The sequence below is a fragment of the Leguminivora glycinivorella genome, chromosome 15 (genome assembly GCF_023078275.1).
Source record: "Leguminivora glycinivorella isolate SPB_JAAS2020 chromosome 15, LegGlyc_1.1, whole genome shotgun sequence".
Lineage (NCBI taxonomy): Eukaryota > Metazoa > Arthropoda > Insecta > Lepidoptera > Tortricidae > Leguminivora > Leguminivora glycinivorella.
The window spans coordinates 16038419-16061998 of record NC_062985.1 but is presented as its reverse complement, the minus strand read 5'-3'; the positions used below and the strand labels follow the sequence as shown (position 1 = coordinate 16061998).

Sequence of the window (23580 nt, the reverse complement as noted above, 5' to 3'; positions counted from 1 at the left end):
TTTGTCATGTTCATTTATCCTCACTTATCATATGCCGGCACTTGAAAGTGATTCCTGCATAGTTACAAAAACTATGCAGAGTAGTTTGTAGCAAGATCCTCGCTACTTTCCCTGCATTTTTAGGTGCCTCACATTTCGAGTGTGTCCTATCTCTCCGTGAGGACAAAGGCCCTTTCTTCCGGCGCACAATCGCGCCGCAGTCTAGTTAGTGTATTGTTCTCGAGAGTGTAGGTAACTACTTACTCGCCACGGGATAAAAGAGAAAATAATGCAATGACCAGGCTATAAAAATACTGTGACAATGTTTATTTCATCACTGAATATAACTACATAGGGGTACAATTTTTTAAATACTTTTTGATGAATTTCAGTCTGTAGTATTTCACGTGATTTAGGTGTAATACTTACGCTAAACCTCGATTTAACAAGAATGATGATGAAGTACGTAGATAGTTTAAACTTGAACATACTCTGATATTGAAAGAATTCAACAAAACATTTATTTTGATCTGGAGGCCTTACAGAAAGTCTTACACTTACAGAAAGAGCAAAATGGACGCACCAACGTTACTATCATATGCTTGTCCACCTGATTGATACAAGTATATTTTAACTATGCGGATTTCGCCTATACTTGCCTAAACTTGTGAAATACCGTGAGCGATACGCGCATATACTTATCATTGTGATGACGTTCACAAATCATAATAGAGCTTTAAGAAATGTCCTTTAATTGCTGCTTTTGCCGTGTCACTACATTTTCCTACAGCCTTGTAAGCATACTAAGTAGCAATCTACCGTATTTTTTCATTAGCCAAAGAACGGGCAAGTTACCACTATTACCGGGCAACAATTGCAAGTTTTAATCAGCCCTATTGTCGCTCGTCAGTAAAGTCTAGACTGGAAAAATGTCCGGACGTAATAAGCAGAGGCTTTTGATTGCGGTCTACTCGTTGGAGCCAACTTTTTAGCATTGACGTCATGCGGATGAATAGATTGCATTATGATGATTTATAAAACCTTTTTTTTATGTTGTACGATAATGCTTTACTAACATTTCTAGCGACTTATCGCTATCGGGAGATATTTTAACACTTTCGGGCGCTCTCTCTGTGTCAAACACTATAAAAGGACGTCCACAAATGTCTAGCGTGCCCGAACGAAGCCGAACTGTGTCTTTTGTGGTTGATTCTATCATTGTATTTGCGAGAACTAGTAACACAGAGGTAAACTGAGACCCTCCATTTACCTCAGCTCTGTTTTTGTCTCTGTTTTGTAAAGAGGTGTGGAACAACTCATATCTTCTTAATTTTTTATATTATATTGTACTGAAATCATTAGATAAAGCGACCATGTCAGATCACCGAATCGTCTGAATTCCCAAAACCCCTAATTTACATCCAATATGCCATAATGTAGCAACTTTCCTTCACAACCACACACGTAATAGCGAACCTAACCTTTCCGGGGTTCAGAAAGACATTTGGCACGTAAATCGCGGCAATTTAACAAATTTTCTCGCGACGGGTGCCGGTCAACCACGCGGAAAAGCAATTACGACACGTAATGACGACACTTAAACTCCCTACGGCGCTAATAGACAATTTGCCCATTGGGTATGTTTTCCAATGTATCGGAGACTTGATCGAAAAGTGTCGGCTGTTTTCTTCACTAGCGCATAAAATAGAATTAAGTGGTTCTCGTTGAGCAACCAAATGTGAGTGTTGTTTAGTAAAACGTCCCACTATGTCGATTGCTATAGCTGCTTTGTCAGTTTATTAATATTAATGATCTGATTTTGATGTCCCTGTTAACATGAAAACAATATTAGATTCATGTGTTTGAGAAATAGAAATTCTGCTCAGCAACTATCATCTATTTTGCGGAGTCCCTCATATTAACTAGCATTGAAATTTTAGGCAGAAACAAGTGACACTTTTGACAAGTGGCATGATATGTATGAGACGTTTCGTTACAAATTCAGAGTCTCGCGCCAAGACGTATATTTTGTACAATTGTTACAAAATACCTAGCGTAATATTCGTTTTTTTATCAAACAAACCACGTCAACTGAATTCTAATAAAAGTAGTGTTCGTTAGCAAGCAGTTTAATTTGTATATAAATAATACTTAAATAACTTACCAGATTCGTAGTAAGGTTGTGAGCGATGTCTGGGCTGTCGCTCGTGTCTAAGCGGCGCCGACGGCGCTGGCTCCGGCGGTGACTCAGCCGAGCCCTCTGGCGCGCTCTCAGGGCTTCTCCTAGACACGCCAGGAGCTGACAAGTCAAAGTCCGTCCTCCTTGCCGATTCGTAATCAGCTCGTCTTCTAGCTGACTCAGCGTCAAACTCCACGCGTCTACCGGAATCCCCGTCGAATTCTCTGCCAGGGTATCGTCTCCCTGATTCGTAGTCGTAAGGACGACGGCACGAGTCGAAGTCGTAGTTGCTACGGCGTGTGTCGTAGCGCCATCTGGCGGAGTCTGGGGAGCGGCGTTGCTCGCGGGAGCGGCGGCTGCGCTGCGGCGAGCGGCGCGCTGTGTCGCGAGGTGTGCAGTATGCCTCTATGAATTCAACCTGTAACAATTAGAAAGACATTTGAATATTTTATAAAACTCTTCATACAGTAGATAGATAGGGATACCTGACATATTGTTTCAATCTGCATAGCAGTAACTAGCGTCCGTTAAAATTTATTATCTGGCAACCTTCCGTAATTGCATACCAAACTACTATTAGCAAGAAAGCCCTCTATCATGACGGTCGATTATGTGGCACGGTAAAGTGGTAATAAAATGCAGCGGTCACATATCCGTCCGGAACGGCCGGGACGGTCTCCCCTCCCGTCATTACCACGGGTCGGTTTATGGGGACGGGTATAAAGAATATTATGAGATATTGTACCAGCATTGACGATACGATGAGGTGATAACATTCCGAGGGACGGTGCCAAATTTAGTCCGTACCAAGACAAATTGTTATGGCGCCTTGTTTTGTTGTGACTGCTGGAAGAACGATGTTGGGATCACATTACGACATATAATGTTGACGTATGAATGAGTTTACATAGCCATAACAATTATCTAGTCCATTGCTACAAGATTGTATGAGCTACACCTAATCCCACACACTTCACTACACCTATCGTAAATAAAAACTTTAAATAATAATGTTCATTCATGATGAGCACCAATGTTTATTTGTCAGTTTATCAACAATGGAATTGTTTGCAAAACACTTTCATTATCTCACGATGGCATGCTTCACGTTCTCACTCTTAACATTTCATAAACTGCTCAATCTAGAATGACATTCTATTTATTTTTAACGAGTTTACTTTCCATGCCATCGCCTTTTCTAAATCACACATGGGTTGGAATCTGTTTAAACGGGATGATATCTGTTTAAGCTCGGGGTGTTTTTGGGCCATTAGAGCCCGTGATGAGTCCCCGCTTCCGCGCCCCCGGCTATGTTATAGGGCTCTCATTAAGGACCAAATTAGTGACAGCTCTGCAGGATCCACCTTGGCGCGTAAACAACTTGAGTGTTTAGTATTTATGCACCTATTAATGCTTTATGATGAAATGTTTTATGTGATACCGCAATGGAATTAAGTCATTTGGAAAGGTGAATGTTGCCTTGAATTCACAAGATGAGAACAGTTATAATAGTAGACATTTTATCATCTGTAAGAAATGTCCAAGTGTCCTTCACTCACAAATATATCCACTAAAAAATTGTAAATAGTTTTTAAGAGATAGTTTTGTCTAGTTCGGGTTTGTATTCCGGCATATCATTTTTTAAATAACCTTGAGTGTATTTGAGCCTGTTGAATGAATACGAAAATAAATAAATAATTGTTATTATTTTTCACAATTGCTCTATATCACGTTATAATATTGCTTCAACATTCAACGCAAAAGGTAAACAAAATGAACAGATTGGCATCAAGTAGGTATATAAAAGTCATAGCTCAAAAAGAGAAAGGGCTGAGATCCGGTCTGCCCTCAGGGCCAAAGAACTCTTTATTCAAACTTTTCCTATAAGGGCTTGCTTCATCTGGCGCATTGTTTAACGATCCGCCGTTATGCATGAAAATTATTTTACATAATTAAACGACGGGCAACCCTCGCCCTGATTTGCGATGTCTACCGAGGTTTGCTCGTTATTTGCATATTTTGCTAGTACTTAATTAAAAGATCTCTCAAATTTAAATGCAGAAAAAGTTATCTATTCGATGAACATGGCACTGAATTAGATGTTTTATCATCTTGATAGTATCTGCGATGCAAAAGTCAATTCATTGGCATTATTATGGGCGTCTCCAAAAAATAAATCAACTATTGTTTCCAACTAAATGTACTTATTTCAAGTTAGTGAATCGTTGAAGTACGCTTCTGTCGTACTAGATAGACTACCTAACTCCATGCAAATGATGTACCCATGGTCCAAATAGACGCACATTTTATTTACCGATTCAAATCAATGCCGTCATTCGGCCGGCCGTAAGGGTTAACTTTGAAAGGGATCAAATTGAATTCAGCTGAAGCTCGCATGCTCCCGTCTGTCCATTCATCAATTGTATCGCATAAAGGGGGAATAGTAGACAACAACTCACTTCCTGCGTACTATTCCACTAGATTGTACCTATAAAAGCAAACACGGTTCTATCGGTAATTAATAGAACTTTAGATTGGTTTTTATGATGAAACAAGCAGTCGACAATTTAGTAATCTGTATATGGTTTCAGCTGTGGTTACTGAAAGAGTAAGTCTAAATATTTCTCAAGTTATACTATTTCAACCAAGACTGGCTTCCCCTGGTCGATATTTCATATCACCATATCAATTTATCGTTAAAAACCAACTTCCGGTTTAATTCGATAAAGGTTGCAGATTAAAATCTATTTAACCTTTGGGATTGCTTGATATTATCTATTAAATTTAGGTACAATTACAATGATATGAAATATGACTCGTACTGTTATGGTATCCAGTGTTAGTGTAACTAACTGTGTGTCTCTGGTACCACTAGCTAACTTTTTATTGCCAGTTACAGGTTGTATGTGCTTACTCGTTTTCATTCGAGTGCTATTTAACAAAAACTATTTGATTGGAATATTATATTTTTATTTTTATTGAATAATCGAGTAAAAGTGTCCTTGCTAATAAATGTACCCACACCCAGGTCAATTGAAAAATGTCGAGACATTCTTACGCCTCGTTCTCCGTGATGTATTTGTTTCAGACTTCCCTTTTATTTTAATTAAATTCGACGAGTGAGGACAGACGGAACGGCGCAAAAACAGCAATAATATCGGCCTTGCCGACTGAAGCTTCTGTCTTTAACTCGGATGTTAATGTCATACAAAACCTATCTAAATACGCCCTTTTGTACACAAATAAGAATGAGGAAACTACAATCGATACATAATTAAAAGTCTCCATATCGAATTGTGAATCAACGAAGATTTATAGCTAGATGATTGACTTCTTAGAAACAGCACAACGTATCAAGGACCTCACAGATCCTGATGAATTCTAACCGCGTCGTATGACTCAGCGACCTTTTTACACCTTAAGTTTTCGGTGTCATTTAAAATATTTTAAGAGATAATGATATATTATCTAACCCCTAGTGTCGACTTCACAATGGTAGTGTGATCTCCAAATATTATTTCAAAGACACAACAATGCCGACTTAAGTACAACTGTACCGAGAATTTGATAATCTTTTCGTAGTTAGCAAAAACTAAGTTGCTATCAGCATGATTCATGATTACGTTTTTCGATGTTTCCATGTTGATAATGATAGTGCAACAAGTGCGTATTAAATATTGAGACTGAAGAACCAAAAATACGTAATATAATTGCGGTATATGCATGAGCTAAACCACTTCCAATTCAAGTGCCTAAACTTTATGACTACAAACTACAATTCATCGTCTATGGCGCAATACATAATGTCTACTTTTACTATTTAAATAACAGTTTAAGAAATAAAGTACGTAGATTAATACTCATGAAAATGCACATAATGATACATTAATGACCCAAGGAAGTCCATATAAACAATTCCGGGTTCGCCCGCGTGAGTAATCCGAAGAGCACGAAGGATATGGGACAAGCTACAGACGGCGGTGAGTCAGACCGTATTAATACCGGAGACACGCCTCCAGGGATACCAGTGTACGTAGCCAAATGAAGAAACGCTCGCGATAATATCATTTTCGTAGCTATCTATCTCTATCGCTCTTCCGTATTGGCGCGACAGAGCCAGACTGCGTTTCCATCGGCGTCTAGCGTCAAGGATTGTCATTCGGCTGGGCCGGCTGCTAAAATAGCTTCAGAGCGTCGCGTGACTCCAATAATCATTTGTTTACTTTCTAAATCTCGTATACAAAACACATTACCGAACCGAAAACATCCGTATTTCAACTTGTATAAAACTATTTTTATATCAAACGATCGCGGGAGATATGAAATTGAGACTGAAAGGAGTGTAACGCGCATTTCATAGGTCGTTGGTTTAACGGCAAAAATATTCCTAACAATTGAGTATTTTAGCACGTGACCTAGTTGAGTCAGTTTTATATTGGTGTTATATTTTTTTAGAACTATTAGTTATATCTTCAAGGACGTATTCATCATTCCTAAGCAAATGCCTATCATTAATATTTTGTTCTAGAAGTCTAATTTTATAAAGCAGTTACTGTGTGTCTGATAGCGTCATAAGGTCAATACAATTAATTTTATCAATTAGTCTACAAATAGGCCAATGAACATAAAAAAGATTAGGTACATTTAAAATTATTCTTAAAGGAAATATTGAAGAAATATTTGAATAAGTCATTTAAGTGAAGAATTATAAGCATTACAAAGAATATCTTGATAGAATCCCCCAGTTGTCCTCTTAATTAGCGTGGCTTTTAGCAGATGTTTCTTGAATTTATATGTATTGTGTGACTCACTCCACTCAACTCCACTGTTTACAATAACAACGAGGACAAAAAAAATCGTAGGTAATCTTATGCTTCGCACTTCAAGATTTATGATCGATAGGTATAGGTATTTCAGACGTAAAATATTCCTAAGAAATCTTGAATCGACATTTGTGTTTATTTAAAAGCGTAGTGCTCTTGTAGATATAGTATGACATAAGCGTAAGACCATGTTTAGATGTTATGTTCGAAGCTCGAGAATGTTTATGACGTAAGTATCAGTGAATAATTTAATCTTAATGATACTCATAATGATATGAAGTAAATCTGGTTATTAACTGGAAGATTGTAATGACGCAAAACTACAACACCAGTGGTATTATACCACCAAAGTCTGAAGTACCAACAGGCACAGGCATAAATATCGACAAGGTCCCAAAATATGAGGAACTGTGAGATTCGCGTATTTTACATTTATTTTAGAAAAGCCTATCCATATTTCGGAGTATCAGGACTCCATAAGTCCATAGGTGTATTATAGATTGCTAGAATGTGATGAGACTGGGGGTTGCTAGACAGCTGCTATCAGTCTGGCCACTCCCACCCCGTCAGATCACGTTCCGCAAACTACAGACCGCAAACAGGTACCTTTTTATTATTTTCACTTTCGTAGGCTTCACGTACGTGCTTTCATTATGCCGGGCTTGGTTAAAATCCCTGCCAACTGCCTCCGCATTATTTTAACCATAAAAAATATACTTAGGTACTGTATTTTTTGTTCGTTTATTTTTTTTATTTTTAATAGTACTAATAAATGCTGTGCTGTGATACTCGTCGAGTCTACATGCGTTGAGTATTAGCTCCGCTCTTCCTAAGACGGTGTGTACCCGCTTGGCTATAGCAAGTCTACCCTATGACGTACTTAATCTTATAAATCAGACAGGCATTTTAAATTGCAGGCATATGTATATTATGTGCTTTAGCAGAATCTTTCGTATTACGAAATGTCACGCATCGCGGGCGTTTCCTAGGCGCACATTTCGATATTTTAAGTGAGAGTTACATTTAATTATACTCCCATTCAAATACGTATTTCAAGTAGCAGAAGATCATTAAAAATAATACTTTCTAGAACATCACAAAAGAGAACTTAGATCATTACCCCGCATTTCCTGCTCACTTGACTAGGCTAGACAAACAATTGTTGCAAATGACAAAACAAGAGGAGGAAATAAGCTTAATTACTAAGTTGCCGGTCCGAGCCGAAGGGCCGAGGGCTTCCTTGAGGAGGCCCTTGTGACTGTTTCAATGAGGAAGCATGCAATTACGGAAGAAATTTACACACTTCCTTAAAAGGTCGTTGTACGCACTCAAATTTAGCATTAAAATCTTAAGCCGCGTAAAAATAGAACAAGATTTGGGTAGACAAAAAATCAACAATGACTAGAAACCTCATAACAACATAGGTTCATTGTTATGTTGATGAAAGGCAGGGATCAAATTAGTTCCTTTTCTTATCCGTTGTTCGTCTGTCAGTGCCCGCACACTTTGAAAGAGAAGTTTGAATGTATCATTCAGAGCTACAAGTTGTAAGTTATACCAGAGGGCCGGATGGAGCACAGATAAATCTTTGTTTATGAAGGGCCCTTAGAATTCGCTTAGAACTTTGTTAGGTCACGTCTTTACAAATTAGGTACTGATGGCACTCGACTGCCTTGAAACTTGAATTCCGTTTAGGAATTTGTGAAGTCATTAGACTGGTATTTTGATTGTAATTTTGTGATGACGTATGCGTTAATTGACGCACGGTTATTATATTGAGATGTTACAAAATTACGTAACAATTTATTGTTATTTATGAATTCCAGTAGGTCCTAGCCGTTTTTCCCAAAGTTTAATACGTAGTTAGGTACTTTGGAAATAGGCCAAAGATTAACTGTCGTATCGGACGCCAAACTTTGCTCTCTGAACTCTTAACTGAGTTAAGGCAGCCCCAGGGACTGACTACAAATCAATATCATCCACGACCTTATCTTTTATTGCTTTAGTTAGCTTATTGTTTTGTATGTCAAAAAAAATCTTATCGGGCTTATTGATATGGATGTTATTAGATCATGTATGCTATTGTCTTCTGCTAGTCATTCCGATATCAAGGCATGTATAGATGTAGTTAATAATTGAAAAGGAGGATAAAGTGGAAGGAATAATAAACCTTCTCAAGGACGAGGGAAAATCTGCCTTACAAATGGAAGGCTGGAGAATGTTGGGGTATATTGTTATCAATGCATACTTGAAGTTTAATAGGTAATATTAAAGAGCTGGTTCTAAACAGGGAAGCCATTAACCTAAATCAGAGGCCACAAATAACTCACCACATGCACCACTAGGATCCACTGCGCGATCTGTCGCATCTTTGATATCAACTTTTTGTTAGAAGGCATGGTTACAAAGTCATACAATCCAGTCTTGACTATAATGTAACAAACTATGCAAGGAATCCACAAATGGCACGGAACGATCGCTAACTTTATCGACCGTTTCACTTGTGACACGCACACACACACAATATAGAACTACACTTTCACAAAAACTTGTTCTTATTCTACGTACACGAAAGGTCTGTTACTCAGCAGTTTTTAATGTATAATGACGTGCACCCTAGGTGTTTGGCAGTAAAACCTGCGTTATAACACCTAGAACGGTTCTTTACTTCTCGAGTCCAACTGGAGACTGACAACACTGTTCAAACACTATACGCGAATGTGTAAAACGGTGACTCATCGCCCCGCATACTGTTTACCGAGGCTTGAGTCATCGCGGTCGGGCGCCGCGGGCGCGCTTCAAGCGCTTCGCTAACCGTCGGCTGAGGCGTAAACCGCTTACAAATGCCAAGCGCTGGAATGCTACGTTATAGGAAATCGACTCCATTAATACCTCCGTTCCGCACGTGTACAACGACAAACCACGCCATAATAGACTTTAAGCTTGTAGTCGCAAGAACTAAGGTCCTTATTCAGAGTTGGTTGGGTAGAGCGACGTTAACTTTCGCGTTTGAGTTAAAACTTGTGTTACGGCACGGCCTCAGTAGATCGAATGCCGTTTTGAGGTCGTTCGCGCGATAGGAACGCTAAAATATCTAACAAACTACTGTAGGTAATTGTCAGTACTGAGTAATCGTCTTATCTGTAGTGAAGGCGCACTTCGACTCTGTCTAATTAAAATAGATACGAACTAGATTAGAAATAGTTTCAAGCTTGTTTCGAAACCAGTGTCCGTACTCAGTTATCCGTGGTGCGAAACGGTAACTGGCCAAGCGTAACTTTTTCACCAACCAATGCTGCATTCGGGTGGTTCGTTTAAAGTTCTCTTCTTACAAAAAGAGCAATCGTTGCTGAATCAAGGATTTAGCTTAAAACAAACTTCTTATGATTAGATTGTCTCGTCGAACTCTGGCATTTACATTTGCATACGGCCGACCTTTTATAGGCCTTGTGTATACGTAATACAAACAAGATTTTAAGTTATGCAGCGAAATGTTTTAGACGTCCGTATTAAATTGAGAGAGGCAAACACACGTCTAGGTATTTTTTCGTGAGTTGGTTTGATAGCGCAGGAATTAAAAACTTGATACCAAGATTGTTTTCTTGATATTAATTTAAAGTAGAACATTTATAAATGTATGTATGTCTATGTACAGTGTAGGTATTGTAACTGCAATTGTCATACGATAAACAAACAAATACATGCCTTTCGTTTTCGTGTTGTTCTTTGGCGAGCATATTTTGTAAAATTTAAATCTAGCACGCTGTTAACAGAGTCAGTGAAATAATAAAACACTATTACTAAGATTAAAATCTCGTTCGCGCAGAAAAGGTATGAAATCGCTCCAAAACCTAGCCACCTAGCTTAACTATATACAGCTCAAACTTAAATAATAATTTTCTAGAGCCAGATTCCAGACACGCTAATGACACTTAAGTGCCAAGTCTTTCAAGGATAATGCACTTAGAGATGACATCACAAAAATGACTCACGCAAAAATGCCCCTTACGCAATGGACAAATTAAAAGGAAATGCACGCGAATATTTCAATTTACGAAATTCGCGAATGTGAGTCAGCGCAGAGTTTATAAAGTAAACCCGCAAAAGTAAAGGTACATGCCAGTATTTTGACTATTAACATTCGTCGAAGTCAACTTCTCCACACATGTAACTTTGAACTTAATAGAAGCAAAGTTTAAGACGAGGGAGGCAAAAGGGTTAGGCGGAACTGGAGTCAGTTTAACAGATATCAGCGATACATATCTCTAATTTTAATTCGTCTTGGGTGAACCTGCCTTAAATAAACAATGAATTATATATGAACTGTGGATGAGATGATCGAGTATTCGGAGTATTAGTACTTTTATACAGGGACAGTTTTATGGCAGTCATATTTTTTATGTTGCTCTTTCTATCATCCTTACAAACCAGTTACGGCATTAGTTTACTTAAGGGGTGTATGAGGATAGAATAATCTAGAAATTGGCCTAGTTAATCTGCAAGGGTTAATACGCCCGTCATTTAGAAAAAAATACCCTGTTCCAACATAGACTGTCGTATTTACCTTGTCCAAAACAATTCTCAAACAATTCCCAGTCCCAAATGTATAATAAAAAAAAATATTGGGGACACCTTACACAGATCAATTTAGCCCCAAACTAAGCAAATCTTGTACTACGGGTGCTAAGCGACGATTTACATACTTAAATAGATAAATACATACTTATATACATAGAAAACATCCATGACTCAGGAACAAATATCTGTGCTCATCACACAAATAAATGCCCTTACCGGGATTCGAACCCAGGACCGCGGCTTAGCAGGCAGGGTCACTACCGACTGAGCTAGACCGGTCGGTATGCTAAATTATGGTTATGATTTCGAAATGACGGGCGTTTTTTCAACCACTGCTAATCGTGTCAAATTAGTTTACTGAGTCACAATGCTGGTAATGAGACATAATCTGTGCTTCGATAAGCGCGGTGCAGTACTCTTTTAATTACCGAGTGGCTAATCAGGTGTTTATGACTGCCAAATGACTTGTTTACATTCAAGTTTCCTCCGCGATGACTAACGCAATTAGTATGTAATCGGGTGTGCATATGATTAAGGCGATTTAACTACTGTACATAGTTTAAAGTTTAAATATGACGCGCGTTGGCTAGTGACTACTTACAGAAATATCTAATAATATAGTTTGATTAAGTTTGGTTTACTAATGAATGACCAAAAAACTTTTGACTCTGAAAAAATGGCATCGCTAATAAGTTTCTTGCTCAAACACATTTTATCTTTCATATCGTCACTACTTTTAAAAAAACTTGTATCTTCGTCTGTCAATGAAAAGAAAATTGTAGTAAGTATGTATGGAATGCATATAGACTTACTGCGTTTTAACTTTGAGGAACAGCGTGAGATACGAGATATTTTAAAAGTAGTGACGATATATAATTATACGAGACCAGAAAATACTCTGAAATCTGAATTCGTTCGTAGAAACGACGGTATGAAATAAATGTGATATTATAGGTATCTTTGGCGTTAAGTTTCAAGCCGGCAGATACTCGCCGCAATACTAACTAACGACTTAAGTCATATTGCTATCTCTTTCATCCTTATGGAGACTCAGTGTAATAGAGAGTTAACGTACTATAACATCAGTCGGCAACAAGTATAAACATAATACTTCTACACTATCATTGATCATATCTTTTGAATTTTCTGACGGTCAGAAATATTCTAGAAAACTTGATGAAGTGTGTTGAACTAAGTTGCTTAGCGTAATGGGGAAACAGGTGTGTATATTTATGTACAGAGGCTTATTTTCACATTATCACTATGGTAATTGTCCTATCGGTGAGTCATAGGCGTTCCCTATCACTCTGGGTCACATATGGGCTGTGACGCTCACGTGAAAATAATGACTCATTTTATGTAGCAGGTGTTCTGTTTTTGACGTTTTAAGCGCGTCAGGGGTGTTGTTCTGAAACCGCCGTATTTGTGAAGTCGAACAATGTGAAAGTACCACATCTTTAAATTAAGTCACTGTGGTCATAGCGACGGCCTGGCAAATCCGCTGGTCGCAGGCTCGAGTCCTGCTAGAGGTGTGAATTTTTCCATTTTTCATGCATGATAAAAAAACAAATAAAAGTGCCATGTTCAATTGTCTCTGTTTGTTTCATAATTATTTGGGCCTTATATAACAGACAAAGCCAATAACACAAAATAATATACTTAGGTAGAAGTCTAGTGTATCTTCTTTATCTTTAAGTACTTCTTTACTATTTCAAATTTACAATTGCATCTCAACAGCTCGAGAAAAAGTAGCACAAATTGGATATGAATGCTTCGTATTTAAAAAGTTACTCCTACTAAATTTAACTTCTGATTAGCAGAAACGTCTGCAATCGATGCCGTTAGGCTTAGAATAAATTTAAAAGTGGAAAATGTCTGCCTTGGGTGAGACTTGAACTCACGGCCTCTGGATCGATACTCCAGCGCTCTGCCAACTGAGCCACCAAGACTTCAACCACCCTACTATATTGCACCTATCTTGAAATGATTCTGTTGTACGTTATGATTGACTTAACTTAACCCTTAACCCTTAGTGCGTTTTCACATTATCCGATCCGATATCGGATGTCGGACCGATATATCATACATTACAGGCGCCATCTTGGATTTTTTCTATTGAAATCCTTCCGACATCCGATATCGGATCGGATAATGTGAAAACGGCCTTAAATTCATAGTGATGTATATGCATCATCTATTTTTGACTCTAATGACAGCTGCATGTCAAAATTCAAATTTGAATAAATCTTCGTCGTCATGCATGCATGGGTTAAATGCATGATCTTGATAAAGATTTAGGGCCCATTTAGACTGTACGAGAACTCGCATACGAGTTTTATTACATTGCGGTATTTGATGGATGTGCAAAATAATATGTAACCTCAACAGCCCGCAACGTAACTAAAATCGCATGCGAGTTCGCACGCCGTCTAAATCAGGCCTTATTCAAATTTGAATTTTGAAATGCTGTCAATACATCACTATGCATTTAAGGGTTAAGACATTCCACATTTACATTTTAACTTTTAAGTAATATTGTGCAATCAATCTTAATTACTTTGTTCATAAAGTATTTTCAAATCTATCAAACCATTAATAACCGTTAGTTTAAATTGATTACACATACTTACGTCATTTCTGTTTGATAGAATTAGAAGACGTCATCATTTTACGAAGGTTCTTAAGTACCTATCTTACTTAGTATGGGTATCTATTAACATAGTTAGAAAAAGACAGGTAAACGCGGGCGAAAGACTGCAACTGTCACGCCATTCTTGTGCTAGACCAGCTGCGGAGCAAGCATAGAATCTCATCCGCGAGGTAGACTACCCGTCCTTTTCTAACTCTATTATAGAAGAAAGGGTAGTCTCTTTCACAAATACTCACTAAGGATAATTCAAGCGTACCCCAACAGCAGAACCATCGGAGAAATGTCATTCAGTCATTGTGTGTCTCGTGCCAATATACCTACGGGAAAGCACGGTATTCGAATTAAATCCTTTAGCTTTCCTAATGATATCAGAGCAAATTAGAATAACACAAAAAAGTAGATATAAGTACAGATGTCATATATACCATAGATCAAGCAAACGTATCTACTTAGCGTGTCAAATGAACTCAGTAAAATCTACTGAGTTGTCCGTCTTCAATCGCAGCTCGCGCTTGCAGCTTTCGGACGTCAATTTTTGTAAGTTGAAGTCAACAAAAACATTAAAAATGCCTCGTTACGTGATATTTAATAGCAACAAAAAAAAAATTATGAACACTCTAGGGCCTGAGACATATTTCAAATCACACAGGCAAGTAGGTAACAACTTCAGTACAAAATCTGACACGCTCGGCCGCCATACAAATAGATGAACTTGTTTCTCTAGTGTATATAAGAGTAGGTATTTCCGGGTTCCCGGGACAAGAAGTAAGCAGACAAAAATGGCTGTGTGTCGCGCCAATCGAATCCTGCGCTATGCCAGCTGGTTAGGCGAGTGTTCGACTTGCATAAATGGGAATAAAGCCGGGACCCAGGGGTCGGTTACAGTATAAAGCGGAAGCAAAAAAGTGACGACCGGCCTTTTGGGCAGCAAACATTTTGGACGCTAAACAGGGTTGCAAGCGTGAGAAATAAACTTAAATGTTGTGCGTCATTCGTAATGAATTTTAACTACCTGAGCTACGTAGTCTGCAACATCGTACATATTTAAGAAAAATCACGTCTGTCACTGTTAATTACCTATAAAAATGCGTTTAGGTGGAGTATAGGAGTCTTGATTCTATTGAAAACTTGGTTGCCTATGTAAATCATATAACCATAATGAATTATTTCAGGCAATAGATGATAAATGCCATACCTATCAATCGATTATTCTAAGGTACGTCTATGTATGTTTATTTTTCATGTAGGTACTTAGGTGAAGACGTCAAATAAAGTTACCTACACGCGTCTAACCCGAGAAAATGTATATATCTCAGAAATTTTAGAATCATACATGGAAGCGGCAAAATACTTTAAAAAAAAGTGCAAGTAGGTACCTATGCCATTAAAAAAAGTCCATTCGCTGCTAACTTACGCCAAACAATTACGACACCATAAAGGCCAAACCCTCCCAATTCAGAGTCGTTGAGCCTGAACAATTCCGACACCCAGGTACCATAGCCACAATCACAATCGCTTACGCTTCGTAGCACTCTCCCTATCACTCTTCTGTAGTGGTGCGACAGAGCCAGACTGCATTTCGATCGCCAGGTAGCGTCAACGATTGTCACTTCGGCTAGTCCGGCTGAGCATTGAAATCGTTCGCACTGCGACGCATATTTTACACGCCTATTTGAGCACTGGAAGTATTTGGCAAATACCAGTGAATCTATAAATACCAGCAAATCAATATACTCGCGAATAAGTTGGACTTAGAAAATAAATAACGATAAGAAACGCAATCGCAGTACATCCTCGGAAGTGACACTGTTGCCATGGCTACCATACGTGTATGACTGTAAAGTAAAAGCTACCAGTGCTACCTGACAGATGACGGCCTTCTGTCACATTTATTGACAAATTTGACAATGACTTAAGATTGAAAGTGGCATCTACTACCCTGTCTAGTCAAAGCAAAAGTAACTACCAATGTACTTTTACTTTACGTCACTTGATATCAGTTTACGACTTATACCTCTAACATTGATGAGTCACATGTGGAATACAATTTGATATAGGTACTTAGACGAAGTAAAATATTACAATAGTTATTTGTTATACAAGGGGGCAAAGTTGTATTTTAACGCCGAGAGTAGAATTGAAAAACGAGCAAGTGAAAGGTTTCTATAGTTGAACCACGAGCGAAGCGAGTGGTTCGAGAATAGAATCCTGAACTTGCGAGTTTCTTAACACACGAGAAGTAAAATACATTTGCACCCGAGTGTAACACAAAACTTTTCCCCTCACTACAGCGAGAAAACTACAACGCAAAAAATGCGTTTAGCACTGCTTCCAGTAGTTCCACAGGTGGTAAGTCATCTTTATTACTATAGATTCACCTACTTTTATCAATTTTAAAGCAGTTAATTTGACTTTATTCAAGGTCAAATTACTTTACCCACTAGTGGATAAAATGCGTTTTTACCCGCTGGTATTAAAGGACAAAACACGTGTTTCCGAGCTAGTGAGGGGAAAAATAACTTACAAAACTAGCACCAAGAAGCGAAAAAATTGCGATCGCGGTACCGTTCTAAGAAATAACTTAGAATTTAACAAAAGTTAAGAAGACTAATCGCGGTATTTAACGTAAATAAGTACATAATCGATAGTGACAGCAAATTCTTTGACCACCATACTTGTATGTTAACTAGACAGTTTTTTACGACTTATCATACTGATGAATGAGTCAAACTTTTGGGATACGATTCATAATAGGCGCGGTAAAGTAATAGGTAGTAGAAAATAACGATATACCTCAAAAAAAGACTAGCCGACGTATTGTGCTTCCAATTTTATCACTTATCCACGTGGATAAGACCATCTGTCACTGGGATCCTTTTAATTTACCGAAGATTTTTTTGTCGAATTTCATTTCCCAAACGAATTTTGCCAACTACACGTTTGTCAACTCAATCTTTCCCATAATAACATTTGACAACGTTAAAATCCGTCAAATGATAATTTCCCAAACTGTTGTAATGCAACTTTTATAACCCCAACTGTTAATTTCGCAAATGTTTCACTTGGACTAGAAAAGTTTGCTCAACTTTACTTTCGTCAAATTAATTACTGGACAAAATTATTTAGTCAAATAATTTGTTTAGTAAAAAAATTTTTCCTTAAAAACACACTATGCAAAACCAGTTTTTGACAAGTGTTTTAACATGATTGTTTTCATTTACCGAATTTCATTTCCCAAACAGATTTTAACAACTACTTACACGTTTGCTTCCCACAAACACTTTTGACGAAAATACCATAATTATGACGAGTCAAATAATCTTTAAAAACCTAAACATAGCCCAAAAACCTAAAAGTAGGTTTAGGTTAGGTTGGAACTGGGACCCCCACACAAAATGTTGCTAAAAAAGTAGGTTTAGGTTAGGTTGGAACTGCGACCCCCATACAAAACTTTGCTAAGAAAGTAGGTTTATGTTAGGTTGGAACTGCGACCCCCACACAAAACTGTTGCTAAGAAAGTAGGTTTAGGTTAGGTTAGAACTGCGACCCCCACACAAAACTGTTGCGAAGAAAGTAGGTTTAGGTTAGGTTAGAACTGCGACCCCCACGCAAAACTTTGCTAAGAATGTAGGTTTAGGTTAGGTTCGAACTGCGACCCCCACACAAAACTGTTGCTAAATAAAGTAGGTTTAGGTTAGGGAAGAACTGCGACCCCCACACAAAATGTTGCTAAAACAGTAGGTTTAGGTTAGGTTAGAACTGCAAACCCTACACAAAACTGTAGCGAAGAAAGTAGGTTTAGGTTAGGTTAGAACTGCGACCCCCACACAAAATGTTGCTAAGAAAGTAGGTTTAGGTTAGGTTAGAACTGCGACCCCCACGCAAAACTTTGCTAAGAATGTAGGTTTAGGTTAGGTTCGAACTGCGACCCCCACACAAAACTGTTGCTAAGAAAGTAGGTTTAGGTTAGGTTAGAACTGCGACCCCCACGCAAAACTTTGCTAAGAATATAGGTTTAGGTTAGGTTCGAACTGCGACCCCCACACAAAACTGTTGCTAAATAAAGTAGGTTTAGGTTAGGTTAGAACTGCGACCCCCACACAAAATTTTGCTTAAAAAAGTAGGTTTAGGTTAGGTTAGAACTGCGACCCCTACACAAAACTGTAGCGAAGAAAGTAGGTTTAGGTTAGGTTAGAACTGCGACCCTCACACAAAACTGTTGCTAAGAAAGTAGGTTTAGGTTAGGTTAAAACTGCGACCCCCACACAAAATGTTGCTAAGAAAGTAGGTTTAGGTTAGGTTAGAACTGCGACCCCCACACAAAATGTTACTAAAAAAGTAGGTTTATTTCGAATACGTTAAGATTTGGTTATATAAAAAAATGTCAAAGTAAATGTGGTTTATTTATATTTTTGTCAACTACTCGGTTTGAGTAAACAAGGTTTGTTAAAATAAAAAATGCCCAAGAAATGTTTTACCAAATGTTAGATTTGGCTTTTTTTCTGTTGGGATAATATTGGTTGGCAATTAATCATTTTGATTAATTGAAGTTTGGTAAAATGAACATTGCCAAAGTAAGGAAATGTCTAAATATTTATTTGGATATCATTATTTTGGCAAATATGTATATGTCACACGATAAGTTGGGAAATGATGAGTTGCCTTTTAAATTTTTGGGATACATTGTTTGGGATGTGAAAATCTGGCAAATAACTTTCGGTAATACATTAGTAACCCTCTGTCACTCTCACACTGACATACTTGCCAAAGCGTGACGGATACTTTATCCACATAGATAAATGATCAAATTATTGGAAGCATAATACGCGGGCTGGGTTCGCGGTTCCTAATATCTTTATTAAATATCGTAGAAAGTATCGTTCTTATGAGTTGTTTGTTAAAAAGCTGAAGGACTTCTTAATTGACAAGGCATTTTTTTACGGTCCGTGAATTCTATAGTAAGTTTAATTTAAAATGATGAATGTGTGTTTTTTTCCTTTGATATTTTGTTTTAATTTCTTGTGTTTTTTTTTTATATATATAATTATGGTTAGTATTTAAATTTATCATTATTTTTTGACTAAGTTGTTTAAGATTATTTTAATTCCTTATTTATTGTATTATTATTTTTGTATTTTTGACATGTGTTGTTTATGACATTAAAGGTTTTGAATTGAATTGAATTGAATTGAGTAACGAAAGCAAAGAAGAGTCGCGGTACCGAACAGCCAATGACAGTATGAGCCAAGGCCGTACGTGTACCTAAGTTAACTAGGCGGTTGTTTACAACTTATCACTCTTATGTTATGAGAGTGATGAGTCACACGTATGAGATATTGTTCGGAAAGGCGCGGTAAATTAATTACTTATCAATGCTGTGGGCGACTTATTCAATCCATGATTAAATCTAATAATTAAAATTTTGTGATGTATGGCTACAAAATGAAAATATTTTCTATAAGTTTCAATTAAAAGTAAACTGCTAAACAAATTTTACTAAAAAGGCACGAACTAAATAGCTGCCGCTAAACGAAGTAACACTTTCATTACGACTTTACAATTAGGTATTATAACTAGGCACAGTTGTGTCTGGTGCTAGTAAAATTCAAAATTTTATTGCAAAGAAATTTGACATTTCGTGGCGAATTTGTGTGTAACGTAAATTCAAGAAGACCTTCAAGTTTGCCACCGCTAACTCGTCTGGTATTGCAGGACTTGCAGATGTTCATGGGCCGCGCTAAACGCTTACCACCAGGCTATCCGTTTGCTCATTTGCCTCTCATTTCATATTTAAAGTAAAGTAAAAGTAAAAAAATCGTTTTCCCCTCACTAGCTTGGAAACACGTGTTTTGTCCTTTAATACCAGCGGGTAAAAACGCATTTTATCCACTAGTGGGTAAAGTAATTTGACCTTGAATAAAGTTAAATTAACTGCTTTAAAGTTGATAAAAGTAGGTGAATCTAGTAATAAAGATGATTTACCACCTGTCGAACTACTGGAAGCAATGATAAACGCATTTTTTGCGTTGTAGTTTCCTCGCTATAGTGAGGGGAAAAGTTTTGTGTTACACTCGGGTGCAAATGTATTTTACTTCTCGTGTGTTAAAAAACTCGCAAGTTCAGGATTCTATTCTCGAACCACTCGCTTCGCTCGTGGTTCGACTATAGAATCCTTTCACTTGCTCGTTTTTCAATTCCACACTCGGCGTTAAAATACAACTTTGCCCCCTTGTATAACAAATAACTATTATTCAAATAGGATTTTACAACCTCTTTCGAATCGTCAAAATTATATTAAAATTAAATTAAACAATAAGAATAAAATAAAAAAAATAGACCTGATACCATGCAAAGCTCGGGGCATATTCTAATGCAGTGGTAAGCAAGGTACAGTCAACTGCTTGGAACCCTAGGCCACTGTAGAACTATGTCATAGTGACATTATAAATTAGATTGTAAGATTTCTCTTACTACTTGTCATTTTGACATGGTTGTAGAATGGTCTAGGGTTCCAGTTGGTTGACTGAACGCCCCTGCTTCAGGTTCGGCCCACGAAAGGATTTTATCCGTCTCTCCACTGGTCCTTCAAAATAGTATTAAATATGACCAGCACTGTACTCAAATTTTTTTTGTGTAAGTCTGGCCCTCCTCTAAAACTCCTTCGGCTTTTGCCCACTGCTGTAGTGATAAGCGACCCCAAAAAACTAAAGCCCACTTCAATGGTGATGTCACTGACTTTCTCGCACCGCTCGCGTGACACACGGGTCATGTACGGGCATTGCTCGGTCGTGAATCTATATTTACACTTTAAGGATGGGCTACATCCTTTTTAGACATTTAGACGACCTAGAAAATGTAACATTTTATAATTAGGTATCTAATCTATCTATAAATACTTTGGTCGGAGACGAATTTAACGTTTCAAAGAGTTAGGGCGTCGTTTGCGGGAGAGGGGGTGCGATCCTCGTTCTGGGTCATATCTGGTCCAAGAGGTCTCCATTGCCGTCCAGCGGGGTAATGCAGCGGGAGTAATGGGGACTTTTGAGCCAGTACGATCCAGGGAGGAATATTTTAGTTCTAGTAACGTGTATGACCTACCAGATTTGTTGTTGTTGTTGTAGTCCTAAGGCACCCCAGAGGTGCAAAGGGCCTTCACAAGCTCGCGCCAGCCGCTCGTAGCTCATTTTCGACGGACCGCTTCCTTGAGTACCAGATTTGTATTGATTTAATTTAATTGTACAATTCAGATTGTTTGAATGAATGGTTTTCTCACAGAATAATTCGACAAAAATTTAACGTTTTTCATTTTAGTTTCAAGCTGATATGATTTTAACCAACTACATTGTCGGTTGTCGGTAAGATTGATTTAGAGTTGATTTTTTTATGGAAAATAGCGCCTTAATAACCGACAGTAAGTACCCTTTTGATTGTAAATGACACAAATGGGGACACTTTTATCCCCTAAAGTGGCAACGGTAATCAGGATGCTAATTATCTTCGATCGTCTTTTTTAGGGTTCCGTAGGCAAATTATTTTGAACTTGATAGGTTGAACAGTTTTTCAAAAAATTACGGGAAACTACGGAACCCTACTCGGAGCGTGGCCTGATACGCTCTTAGTCGGTTTTTTTAGGATGAGTCAGTCTTAGTGATTAAAGACTTTCAAAATCTTCAGAAGTTTAGATTCGGCATGAAGAACTGAATGAACTTAGCTAATTAGGCCTGATTTAGACGGTGTGCAAACTCGCATGCGATTTTAGTTACATTACGGGATGTTGAGGTTCCATAGAGCCATCAAATGCCGCAATGTAATAATGCTCGTATGCGAGCTACTAAATGGGCCTTTAAGTTGGCACATATCACCTTCTGATACTAGCTACATAACTCTACAGACATCTAGTCTACCCGAAACAATGACTTGTTTTCTTAATTGTTATGACACTGCCAACGCTTAGTCAATAGTAATATTTAACTACGCACTGACTTGTCATTACCACTCATTGCACTATGAGCCTACGCATAAGGTAGGCAATGACACACCCCCAATAGGTATGCTTACACTTCAGGACAAATAAACGGCCCAATCCAAAATTTAAGATACGTGATTTTTTTATAGGCCTGAAACATGAAATCAATTACAGACAAATACACCACTTTTGGCACTGTCTTAATATCCAGTAGGGTAAGCACATGATAACGATTACCCTTGTCTTACTGTATTAATAAAGTGGGACGGGTAGTCTATCTAGCGGGCATATTGTCGCTCCAAGCATGTGCTTGCCCTACTGGTGCCTTAAAGTTCCAATTGAGCCAAAAGTCTTTTACCTTTTTTATGTAAAGCTACTATAAATTGTATTTACACCGATGAATTTAGGTATGTGCTCAATATTCCATATTAAGGAAAACACATTAGTAATCTAATACACGAAGCCCCTGGTGATTTGTATTGCACAAGTTACCGATAAATGCTCTCGAATATTTTGCACGAATATCTCGTTTTGTTATAGTTTAGGAAAAAGAGAAACAAAATTATTAATAAAACTTTAAAAATTATTAATTTATTATGAATAAGAGAGCTATTCTTTTTTTGCTCTGACGTGTATTCTAACTAGAATGACGAGTGATTAACTAATAAGGGTCGGTAGTTACCAGTTGACTCATTTTTATTCACCCTGAGTCATTCAGGGATCTCATACATACCCACCTCAATCAATTGTTCTAAGCCGGTGATTAACATGATGATTTATAATTTATAATCAATGTGATACAGCTCAACTAGATGCAAATATTTTGTTAGTAGAATAGAAATGTTTTGTTTCCTGTGCATTACTTGTAAGCTATGTGAGGTGTCAATAAAGAGTTTTGTATTGAGATATAAAGAATTCTATTGTATTTGTAGTCTGTGACTTTCTTTTCATATTCATTAGAGAGTTAGAACAATAGTGTTTAGATGGGTTTAATTTTATTATAAGAGATAACGCGAGTTTCAAAATCCATGAACAGATATTTACTTCAATAATATTAATACCTTCTTAAACAGAGTTCTGTTACTTGTAGCTTACTCTGCAACTAGTTAGTTTCATTAGTTTGACAGCATAGAGAGTGAAAGTATTATTACATTTAAAAGTACACTTTCGCTTTGTACTTGTTCTATCAATCTCGTTGGAGAGTGAGATCTGGCTAACCACTCGATTTGAATATACATGTGTACATTGGTCATACATACGGCAGGTTCGTATTTTGAAATTTTGGTGACGCGAGCTGACATGTTTCGAAAGCGCAGTGGGGACGAAATTTTTTAAGTAATAATTATAGAGGTAATAAAATAACGATATTCGACGAACATCCGACATCCAAAACTTGAGTATTTCC

The 23580-nt window shown here is 37.6% G+C and overlaps 1 protein-coding gene across 1 annotated transcript in view; it reads right to left on the bottom strand.

Annotated features, from left to right (window-relative positions):
• Positions 1 to 23580, bottom strand: part of LOC125233842 — a 278250-nt gene that overhangs the window by 1129 nt on the left and 253541 nt on the right. The window contains exon 4 of the mRNA XM_048139980.1: positions 2144 to 2576. Within this exon, the coding sequence (XP_047995937.1) occupies positions 2144 to 2576 (433 nt within the window). The remainder of the gene's footprint in view (positions 1 to 2143; positions 2577 to 23580) is intronic.